The sequence below is a fragment of the Anoplopoma fimbria genome, chromosome 21 (assembly GCF_027596085.1).
Source record: "Anoplopoma fimbria isolate UVic2021 breed Golden Eagle Sablefish chromosome 21, Afim_UVic_2022, whole genome shotgun sequence".
NCBI lineage: Eukaryota > Metazoa > Chordata > Actinopteri > Perciformes > Anoplopomatidae > Anoplopoma > Anoplopoma fimbria.
The window spans coordinates 16,363,454-16,375,615 of NC_072469.1; the positions used below are offsets into that span (position 1 = coordinate 16,363,454).

At 40.9% G+C, this 12,162-nt stretch overlaps 1 protein-coding gene across 1 annotated transcript in view; it reads right to left on the reverse strand.

The window, feature by feature from the left end:
* Positions 1–9,335, reverse strand: part of col11a1a (collagen, type XI, alpha 1a) — a 77,441-nt gene extending 68,106 nt beyond the window's left edge. Inside the window, exons 1-4 of the mRNA XM_054623281.1 lie at positions 9,221–9,335; positions 4,085–4,246; positions 3,577–3,790; positions 1,049–1,211 (exon numbers count right to left, since the gene is read on the reverse strand). Coding sequence (XP_054479256.1) covers positions 1,049–1,211; positions 3,577–3,790; positions 4,085–4,246; positions 9,221–9,335 — 654 coding nt within the window. The remainder of the gene's footprint in view (positions 1–1,048; positions 1,212–3,576; positions 3,791–4,084; positions 4,247–9,220) is intronic.
* Between the last annotated feature and the right edge of the window lie 2,827 nt (positions 9,336–12,162).

Here is a 12,162-nt window from a genome sequence, read left to right on the forward strand (position 1 = left end):
CTATCATGGCTGCAATCAATCTCATCAAGTTATAAATTGGTGGGTCACTTCACCACCTAATTTCAAGTTGATGCAAACCATCGGATTCAAAGCCAATCCAAGAGAACCTTCAACAAGGCAAGTTAGTTATGGCAAACCTATTACACATGAAACTCCCATTGCACCAAATGCATCTAATTACAAGGTAAAGAGAAGGTTTAACAAAGGATCTGAGAAGTCAGAGGAGTTAACCGAGAGCCTGTGTGTGGATTACAGAAAAACAAAACAAACAAGCAACAATGATGTACAAAGGTGGCCACGATCAACTGCTTAGACATGGCCAAGTTCCAAATCTCACCAAATATGACAAAATGCAGTCACCAGGTAAGGACCATTGTTAATTGTGTTTCACTTAGCCTAGAAGCCATTGTATCACCCTCTACAGTTTGTGTCCGCTGGGACTTTTTGGGTAGAAGGCCAGCTGATGAGTAACAGTCAACCATTGTTGATTGTTTGTCGTTAATTTGATTCTTTAGTTCTTGCTTCCATTCTGTATGAATTGTTATTTTTATAGGCTGCCTATTGTATGTACCTATTTGATCACTAAATACAGTATAACCTGAGCTTCTCACACAAAAATAGTAAGAACAACACTGTGACAACACAGTTGGTCAAAAACAAGGAAAGAAAACTCCTCTGCTCTTGATCAAACTAGAGCCCTCACAGCCTAGTGACAAGGCCTCAGATAGTACATATGCATGTATGATATTGATTAAATAAAATCTCAAGAATTGAACAGAACCAGACCCGGCCTGGTTTCTATCAGCTACAGGATTGCCTCGATGGGATATTGATTAAAACTTCCTGAGGCAAAGCAAAGCAACATTTGAAATCTGGACACACAATAGATACCACTTCTTTTTGGGGACATTTTTGTTGCAGATGGTTGCTACCTCATTTCGGATCAATATGCCAATAACACAAGCAACAGCAATGGCGGCAGCATGCAGCAGAAGCAAATCAATCACAGTGGACATTATCGCAAAGTCCGCCACGTTGAAAACTTTACCTGGAAAACCTCCTCATCCAGGATCCTGGTGCCGAACACGGTAATGCCATTGGTGTTGATGGAACCATGGTCACTCCTGAGGAGAGGCTTGGTGATCTTCTTCTTACAGTCTACAATAATGGTGACTGTGTTCTTCTCCACACTGATGGCCACACGATGCCACCTAGTAAAGGACAAAACAAGGAGAGATGAGGAATAAAAGAGGCCATGGTCAGTCAGTCAACAACATGCATGAACTAGGACAATGAATACTCTGTGGTGTTTAGTCAACAACATGAAATTCGTTTGTAGACTATTTTGTTGTGGTTGATTACATTCTAAGGAAATCTTATCAGCACTTTTAATAGGATTATCAACCACCTTTTATACATCACAACACACCTCAAGGCGAGAGAAATTCTGAATGCCCAAAGAAACAAACGCTCTTAGAAACATGAACCTCAAGAGAAATGTAAGATATATTGCGTTCAACAACACCCATAGATGCAAAGGGTCAACCAAGGTCACACGTGAGTCTGACACCTCCCTCTCCTCTGGACCATTTTGCCACTGCACTTAAGGGCTATTGCATACCAGGCAGCAGTGGACCACATTCTTGCCCCCACACTCTGGCCCTGTTTAACACGGGATTACACTCATTAAACTCAAAACTTAATCCTCCTTCTGGGTTACTCGGCATGACAGACATGGTGAACATTGTGGAAAGTGTGTGTCAGAATCAAGGAAGGCCTGCCTTGCCAGAGCAGGAGACACACAGTCAAAACATTGTTCTGAGGTGGATGATGAGACCTGGCACCACTGTAGCTCAAGAAGGCAATATAAGAAGAGTTTATCAGCGGTACAGATATAAATATATCTGATATTATATTAATATATGTGTATGGTAAATCTAGTCATCAGAAGAGGAAAAATGTCCAATTCATCTGAACATTCCACATTCCATGGCAGGCAATAGAGCTTAAAAGGAAAACAAACGTGCAACACTCTCTGGATTTAGCAGTACAGCAGGAAGGATTACTTGTCACCTTATATGGCAAAAAATAAAAAGGTTGACTTTAATAGGTTTAAATAGTTTCTCTAACTTTTGATAATGATGCATAATTATCAAAATAAGAAGACTAACATTTTTTTGATAACGCAAATCGATTTAAATGCAATCTTTTGAAAAGCCTGTAAAAATATATTAAATAAGCTCAGACTGAGGATGTACTGTGTAACAGCTCACTATAAAGCCTCCTATTCACCCCCCCCTTCTCTTTAGAAGAAAGGATAATGCTCTTTTTCACCTCATCAATATCATCATTGTGATTCTCTTTTCAAGCTTGGCAAATGCTTCTTAGTAACAATGAATACATCTACAGGGATTGCAGACTGTACACAGCCTGAGCTGCACTCAAAGAAGATTTAGACAAAGCCTGGAGCTGGAATGGATCCAGACCAAGTAGCAGTAAAAATCCACTACCGAGAACACTGCACCTTAGACATTGGGTCACAAAACTACACACTGGACAAAACAGCCCTACAAGACTTAGACAAAGCTGGCTAGGAGTGTTAACTCCTTCTCTTTGTGCAACCTGCACACAAGTGACATGAGACTTTTGAAGAGCCAAGCTTCGTCTATCATGTTAACTGTGTGCACAATAAATCTCATTAAAGCCAATTTGATTCACGTAAATATTGGGACCGAGTTTTGTAGCTTCGGTAGCTCCAAAAACTAACTATCCTCAAATAGCATGTTCAGCGAGCGAAAGCAAATTTTAATAACACTGAAAGACAAAAAATATACTATTTCAAATTATGCATTTTCCCAACAGCCTCTCTGTTTATCTATTCCCCCTTGCCCTTGCACACAGGCTCATGTCAGCTAAGCTGCAGCTCTGAGTGAGAATCCTGGGATTTCTGAACCTGGGAGCAGATAATCAGGTTTATGCTAAAAGGTTAGGAGCGCTGTTTCTGGTTGGGTGAGGTAATCTAAGGGGGTAAAAAGGAAGTTTATGACTGCCCCTTTCCCCTCCTCCTTTCCCCCTTCTCTAAAATAACAGAGGCACTGAGTTCATGGATGAGGTCAGGTTGCCCACAGCAGTCCCTGCTGTGCCCCAATAATCCAGTGTCTCCCTGTCTCTGACCTGTCTCTGTGCCCATGGACCCCCGATGAGACGGATAATCCGGTCAAGAGCACCTGTGGTGCAAAAATGGGAAGAGCTGGGTTGTTTTCTTGCTCGCTTGCATCTGTCTTACAGTTACATGGTCAAATTGTATCGGCTGCATGTAATATAAATTCTGTATCAAGTCAGTCAGTGTTATAAATTGGCACAGACTGGATGGTATTGACAAGTCAATTTGGATGACATGTTCCTCTTGCACCATTTAGCATTTTTATCCCAGACACTCAGTTACCTACAACAACTGCACTCCCCTTCCTGCACACTGCAACACCGATTCCTTCTTAATCAGCTTCAACCGTGAGCCTGAGGGTGGGTGTGTTTGAGGGTGTTATTATGTGGGTGGAGGTTTTAGATTTGACGTACTTTCCGTCAGCAAGATTGAGAGTACGGAACAAAGGGTAGTCCTCCGGCGCTGGCTTGCCAGTCTCATCCTCATACAGGAAGACAGGTGAACGTCCCACTTCCACGCCCAGCTGCTGGACTCCTTGCTTGTTGTAAATGGACAGCAAGAAGGACTGGAGGCCGGACTTGGGGCGCACTGTGGACAGGATGGAGAAGTCCTCAGGAAAAACGCCTCCTGCACGACCAAAAGAAGAGGGATGGAAAAGACAGGTCAATGGGTTATGAGTAATTGTGACAGAAGACACTATTCCAATATGACTGCCTTGTTTAAAACTATAGTATAATATATTGGTATTGATGTTCTTTGCATTTTTGTCAACCATTTTATGTTAAAAAAAAAATGTGTAGACATTTCTTTTGCCTTGCCTCTTATTTAACAATACTCATCAAATAATCCACTGTCAAAAGACTAACCAGTTTAATCCCTCTCAACTCCAAACTGGTAAAAAGGTTGAATAGTTTATCTTACCAGGGAATAGCTGTGTGGTGGGGGCACTGATCTGGACCTGCTTGGTAACTCTGTAAGCTGAGTCCGGCTTTGATGCTCTTCGGTTTGTGCAAAGTCCTGATGTTTTCGTCACTCCTTCTGGGTAATTTTGAAATTCTAATACTTGTAGCACGTCCACTGGCTCTGCTGATCAGGGGAGCAGAGAAAACATCAGTTAAGTCATAGCACTGGTTTCTGAAAGCTACATTTGGTTCAGCACATGGAACATTTAATGCATACTGTATTCAAGTTTTTTACTTTCAGTTGGTTATATTGAAGGTTTTCATTTCAATTCCATTTCAAATACATGTGTCCTGTCCTGGATGAATTAAAATCGGGCAGTGAGACACTGCATGATTCAGGTCAATATAGACGGGGAAGATTAACCAAGGCTGTGGAGCAATTCACATATTCCTTTATCACGACCATCTCAGTACCTCTGTCGTCAAAATGGCGCTATGACACATTTGTCACAGTCTCATGGACACAATATACTCTATCTATGATTAACTTAGCCTTAAATAACAACACATGTCTGAAAAGTTAAATGTTGTCTTCCTGTGGTTCTGCAGGCTCATCTGACAGGAAATGTCTCTGTCAAGGCCAACCAAAGAGCATAATGAACAATGTGCCAACAGAGATCTAGTTCTATAACACCTGGATAGGTTTACCTTGATAACGGTCACCAGAGGCTCTCTGGGTTTTCCATTCTCTTCAATCTGATGCACTTTATATAAAGGAGCCTGTGTGGCGATGGTGCCCATTGAGACCCATGGGAAAGCATTATAATTATGCATCTTCATAAAAACAGTCAGTGTAAAAAAACATTGGCTCGATGAACAAGATAAGGGACAAATCAAGCTGCTGCAGTATATTGACCATCTGTTATGTGGGCTGTTTGTGCGTGGGAGATGTTTTACTATGCAAGGTCCAATAAAAATAAAATTCATGCAAAATGAGACAATAAACATAATTTACAAACCGCATTGTCTAACAATACAATCCATACTCGACAAAGTGAATGTTATTCTATTGTTGTAGACCACATCTTGAGAGAGTTTGATGGGCATATAGTATGTGGGTACAATAAATAAAGCCCATATCAAAATAAAAACAGGTGCTCACTTCACTCCACAGAGTGTAGCAATATCCGACTAAACCAGGCAGTACAATGGCAGACTGTTAAAAAGAATAACACTAATCTGTTTTTGTGGGGTAAATAAGCATGCCAAGGTGTCTGAAGGCATCAGCAAGCACCTTTTCTGACAGCTCTAAAGCCACTGTTTTGGTTGGCAAGTAGAGTTCAAATCACTCTGAAAGTTTCTTTAACTTCTTGATACAAGGGGGACCTTTTAAAAAAATGTCTGATGTGTCGCTCAACTCTGGCTGGTCCACATTCCATCTGTGGCAAGAAAACCTGGTTCATTCTCTTCAGAAAAGCGTGTGGTTTCAACACAAATCTATACTTCCTGAATATGAAGCTGCTGCAAGCACTTATCGAACAGATGATATGCACAAGATCTTCAGATGGTCAGTGCTCATTATACTGCTATTTGAGCACACTATTCAGAACAAGTAGACAACAATTTCTCAAATGCTGTGAGTTTATTCCACTCAAGGCCTTTATTTTTATGGAAGACCCTGAATTAATATGTTGAGTTTATCATGCTGAAGGTATTTTCACATAAAGGGCCTGGCCTACATCTGGTCTCTTTATCTTCTAGAACCTTATATAATACCTGCGATGGACCGGAACAGATGAACATCATGATGAAGGCAAAGAGAGCTAGTTTGCTTCAATTCATAGTACACAACTCTAACACTGTAAACAGTCGAATGAAGAAAACGCTATGATTGAAAAAAATAAATCAGTGTCAACTTAAAATCAAACTCACTACGTTTTCAACAGAGGACACAGAGGAAACAAAGACAAGCAAAACTATGTAAAAACATCAGAGAAATGTGAAGTTGAATCAAAATCAGCAACATTTTATTTTTTTTAAGCTTGTGAGGATGAACCAGTTGCTTACTTTGGAGATTGAACTGAGGACCTCATTGTGAGTTCCTGCAGAGCTGCTCTCAGTTCAAACTCCAGTACTCATATGTTCCAGATGTGACCAGGCTACGACCCTCACACAGAGGTGCTGAGAAAACGTCAATACTGGCCAATCCATTAAGGTGGCCAAATGAGTGTGCACAGGTTTTAAAAGAGTGCATCTGATGAGCTGGTGTGAGTTTGCCCTCAGGGCTGAGCAAACAGGCCATGTAGCTACCAGCAGAACTCATGCCATGAAGGGATGGACATTCTTTAGTCTAGAGGAGTGATACAAATCTAGCAAAGCCAGCCCTATATTGCTCATATATTGGATCATCTGAACATCAATATGCAAATTGCAGAGGCATGCCTTGATGGGAGGAGCAGTAGGCCTCATTTCCATAAGACATAAATGGAGTAATTTGCTATCATCTCCATCACGTTCACAGGTATACGTCAATGTAAACAGTGTGTTCCAAGAGATAACATACAACCTGTCTTAGGACAGAGGCCAAAAACGTCTGTGTGAGCTCTTCCTTTATCACATAGTATGTAAGGCTTGAGCAAACTAATATCATATATCCACCTCCTGTTATGTCATTTTCAAAGCTCACCTTGTTACACAAATGGGAAATTGTCTAATTAACAGCGGCGGACCTTTTCACCTGCAGCTCCCTGCGACTCTAATAATATCTTCAGCCAGAATCTCTCGCTATATGTCCCCCCCACACCCACCTTGCCACCCCTACCCCCCTACCCCACCTTCTCTCTCCCACTCTCACTCTCTCCTTCCCTTAACTTCCACCATGCTGCCGGCTAAAACAAGACAGCTTTATGCTGGTGTCATACCAAAGAAACTTCACTTAGACCTACCCAGTTTTTCAAAGCATCCCCACCCCCTTGCTTTTCCTATCATTAACTCATTTTACTGTATGCCTCCATATGGTATTAGAACAAGTCATAACATAGTGTTTTTCTAAATCCAAACAGGTCAAGAAAAAGAGATCTCTTGTGATCACCCTCTATTTCAGAATTTTAGTGTACATGTGCAGTTAAAGCACAAATAAGCTGTGGCTTTATGAGGAGAGGCTTGTCTCTCAATGTGATTCTGCAATGACTATAAATATGTGACAGCTACATATGACAAAGGTCCAGCAAGGAGCCGATTAACTGACACTCTTGGTTAAGCATATAAGGGAGAGGTCTCTGAAAATGCTAGCTTTGTCTGCTGGAATGCACATGCCTGCGCCCTGGGGGCTGAGAAAACGTGTCTGTACACTGCTAGATGAAGAGGGCACCCTGCAGAAACAGCTTTGACTGACTGAGACCCTGGAACACACAGCCTGCAGCAGAATGTTTAAGATTTTTTAAAAAGAGGCAGAAGTTGATGTGATTGGAAAAGTGAGATTTTCATTCAAAAATAAAATTAGAGGCCAGTATCTTCTGAACTGGCAGGTTGTATTCCTTTAAGTGAACAAACGACTGTAAAACGAGGAAATGTTAAGTTTGTAAATGAATAAAAAGCAACATTTATTGATGCAATAACTGATTTTTTTTTTAGATGTCTTACTTTAACTTCACAATTTTTGGAGTTTAAAGGTATGAAACCTTTTCAGAACACATTGCATAAGCTATTTAAGATAATGTTTAAACCAACCTAGGTATCCTAAGTCTCTACCTGTATCTATATGCAACAATACATCTTTAGACAGTTGTCCATAGGCCAAGGTGTGAGGCCTATGTAATCCTGAACCCTGTGACTTGTGACCATTGTGACTGCAGGCTATGCCAATATGCTGGCTTGCTCTTTGAAGGCTCTGGAATCATAGAGAAGGGCAACAAGGACCATCATCAAATAACTGCTCAGTACTTAAAGGGGAAGCATTCCCACCGCTCACACAACACAGCCTTGTCCTGCAGCCGACAAAACATCTAAGTGCAAAGTTGCGGGGAAGAGCTGGGCAGCGAGGGGGGGGAGGGGGGTGAACAAGTCAGCTTTTGGGCTTCAGTGTGGACCAGGGCAGTGTGGAGATAGGGTGAACCTGCCTGACCACTTAGCCCCCTGCAGACCCAGAGGGGCTTTACACTCTGCACTGACAGATCTGAGATCCACTAAAGGCCTTTGTGAAAATGTACTTCACTATCGCTTCATTTATCATCACACTAATGCTTGTACCCGACCGGGACATCCTTATGTCTGCAAAAATCAGTGCTGTGAGCCTCATGACCTTTAATCAACCATCTAACCTGGATAGTCCATCCTCCTCTTCACAAAGGATTAGGTGCCCTAAATTCATTTATCTAGAGTTACAATCAGTTCAACATATAAACATAACTACTCCACACTAAGACACAAGTCAATATCCCATCAGCCTGAAATGAAATGTAAGAGCACTTTGTCAGTTCCATTCAATGTGTGTAAGTAGCAAGTTATCAAAGTCCAGGGTGGCTGAGGAAATCCACCCTGCTAACCGTGTCCACATCCACCTCGCGGACCAAAGTCCTAACAAAGAGCTTTCTTTCAGCCTTGGTGAATGTTAAAAAGCAGTGGACGCCGCTCTGTTTCCCCCAAGCTCTATATGCACATACCAGCTGCTTAGGGTGGATTTAATTGGGCGAGGCGTCTCATCTCCGGAGCGGACGCTTCCCATTCATGCGTAAAAGTAGCGCGCAGCAAATGAAGTGATAATGAATATAGTGTTTGAGCCAACAACATATGTGCACGTCAGTACTGTATAAGAGTGCTCTCAGGGTTAAACCGTCCACTTCACTACAGGAGTGATGTTTCCTGTACCTTAGCGTCTGTATTGCTTAGTGTTAGTTGGAGACGTTCACATAACGCTCATTTACACAGGTATATATGGGGACATCTCGCTTCAATGTCACTACTCAGGTTGTGGAACGTTGGAAAAAAACAATATATAACTGATTAAGAATCAAACGCTACGCCACTGTGTCCAGGTAAATCTGGTAATCCCCCAATCTCCATCATCAGTTAGCGATTTTATTTCCCCCGAGGCGGTCCCCTTACCCTTTCGGCCGGATAAAGTTCACTAGAGACGCTTGGTTCTTAAGAATCTTACCTGCTCTGACATTGGTCGCTTGTAGAACCAAGGTTAAAGTGATGAATGCAGTTAGGGTGGAATCCATAAACCACCTTTTCGTTTTCCACCTTGTGGACCACCTTTGCATCTCCATGGTCGGGCGCCCACAAATGAATACTTTTGAGCGACTTGAGGTGAATTTCTATTGACGTCCCTTCCAAAAAATCCAAATTTTGATGGAAAATGTCCTACAAAAAAGCCATAAGTGAGAAGTTCAGCCTCTTCTCTCAGCCACACCAAGGGCCCCGATCCTCCTTCCCAGTGCCCAGCCTTCACAGTGAAGGTAGTCGGGCTTTAACCAAAACGCACAGAGTGCAGTCGGTACACTTGGTGCGTCCACGGACAGGAGGGCTGGGCGAGCTCCACAAACCAGAGCCACGATTACAGGGAAACGACAAGGAGCCAGCCCCCGATTAGCAAATCACGGGGCTGGAAATTCTCCTTCGGGTCCACCCATTAGCTTTGTAATGCACCCTCAGTGGTCTGAGAAAAGAGAAGCGGAATAAAACCGTGACAAAGTTGGTAACGACCTGGGAAGGATGAAACGGCAGAGCTGTACATGCAGGGTGTTTCTGTAATAGACTACTGATAATATCCTATGTTACACCACCAGATAAATGCTGTTATTTGCAGCATGAATACAGTATTTACTGAGTAAAAGGAGGAATTGTTTGAGCATAGCCCACTCTTCAACCAGTCCTTCTTGACAGATAAACATAGGCCTACATCAATTCATAAATTTAAAAAAAAGAAAAGATTTAACCTTGACAAATTGAAAATAGTAGCCATATACCAAAAATACAGAAGGCTAAATATAGGAATAAACATGGATCATATCATATAATTACAACTTGCCATCAGTGTGGTGTGAGGAAATCACTGGTGTACCACTGTGCAAACACTGGATAATCCAGTTAGTTGAGAATGAGTATCAATTGTAAATCTGTCACTATTCCAAACCCTAATGCAAATGTTAATTTAATATAAATTTCACAGAAATAACAAAGAATAGGGAAAGGTGAAATTTGATCGTGCTGGGTCTGCGTGACAAATTAAAAGCAAACACCTGAATGAATCGGGATAGGATAGGAGAATAGAATACACTTAACTTCATTATTACCCAAAAGAGGAAACTGGTATGCCTCCATTGACATAATATACACAATCATCTACACAACAGATAACACCGGGCAGGATCATTGAAGGGAAATGCAACAAAAGCAGATACTTCCATTCAGGTCATGAGGGATCACTAAATGTTTGGAGTATGAACATGATGCCAATTTGGCCTTCCCTTTCACCAGGGGCCAGATGTATAAAAGATATGGTGGAACACAAACCGTGCATACATCATCTCCCACACATTACCGGTGAAAGATACATTTTCAGCGAGAATAGGCCTACTTCAGATTAGGAGTCCACAATTTCTCGAGATAGCTGCGGATTAAATAAATATATCCACATGAAACACAAGGTGAGAGACTTTGTTTAGGTTGTTTGGTCAGTTTCACTGATTAAATGATTATTTTGCAGGTTAAAGTGTTTTCTGGGAAATTTCAATCAAAGGCGAATTTATAAACTTAATTTTAAATTGTCTATGAATGATTCATTACTTTTCTTATTTACATTTGAGCCAATATTCATCTATCAATAATCTTTTAATTCTATCCTTTATTAAGAAACATCATATATCGGCTTTATGACATTTAATAATGATGATTGTTTGTAACACAATCAGTGAAACTGCCAGGTGTTATGAGTGGTGGAGCCGGCACAAGCATCGACATGAAAACAGATGTTTAAGGGCATTTCTACAACCACCTTAAGGCAAACTGTGGGAGTGGAAATGAGGCTTGTGCATGTGAATCCAATTCCATCAAACAGATTCAGGACAGCTTTATAAAACTGACATAATGCATGAGCATATTTCTGTCTTAGTGTGGACACGGTTTTAGTCGTGAAGAAGTTTAATGGCATATTTTGTACCAGCACGAGACAGTTCTTCTCCCCACTATCATCAAATCACCAATTGTGGGACTATATTTTTGAAAAATGGGTTTTACATTGCAAAAATGCAAAATCTTAACAAGCATATTTTCTCCAATTACTCATCAAAAAATCTCATAAAACTTAATAAAATAATGATTTTGGTGAGATATAGAGACTTGTTTTTAGACAAATGTATCTTGAATATCTTACGTGGGAAGAAATACTGCTTCTGAGCTTACAGGCTTGTTCAGTCACACAACATGTACTAATACTAGTGAAATACAGCTCAAATGAGTTTTGTTTGCTAATTGTTATGATCACTTTTTATCTTGAAAGGCCTAAATAATACATCTTATTTCAAGAAATGTTACCAAGCGAATTTTCACTTTCACAGATTGTTTTTAAACTTGTTTTTTAAGTGCACCACTCTAGTTGAGTTTCACAACCGCATCAGTATCTATGTCATGGTGTTGTTCTGGTGACTCCACACGGTGGTCTGAAAAATTTACCTTGAGGCTTCATGTTGATATTTCTTTTGGAGTGATATCAATAATGTGTACAATTGTGGATCCTCCCTGTCTGCTTTTAATAAACCATTAAACATTTATATAAAAACATTTGTACAGCTAATTGTATTATTTCCTTTTGGATTTCCACCATGTCGTCAATTCATTTCTCTAAATATAAGCAATTCCTTATAATTGAATAGGTCTACAGGGTCACTATGCCTTTAAAAGCTACCTGCACTGAGATTAATTGCGATCATCTGCCAAGAGTGTGCGATAACTCCACTTGTTCCCAGTGGTTTCCCCTGTTTCAAGAGTTTTGCGCAAATATCCTGAAACAAGACACAATAAGGCAAGTTGACCGAAATGCATTTTAAGACAACTCTAAAGAGTGATTGCAGGGGGATGAGGGACTGAAGGGTTCCT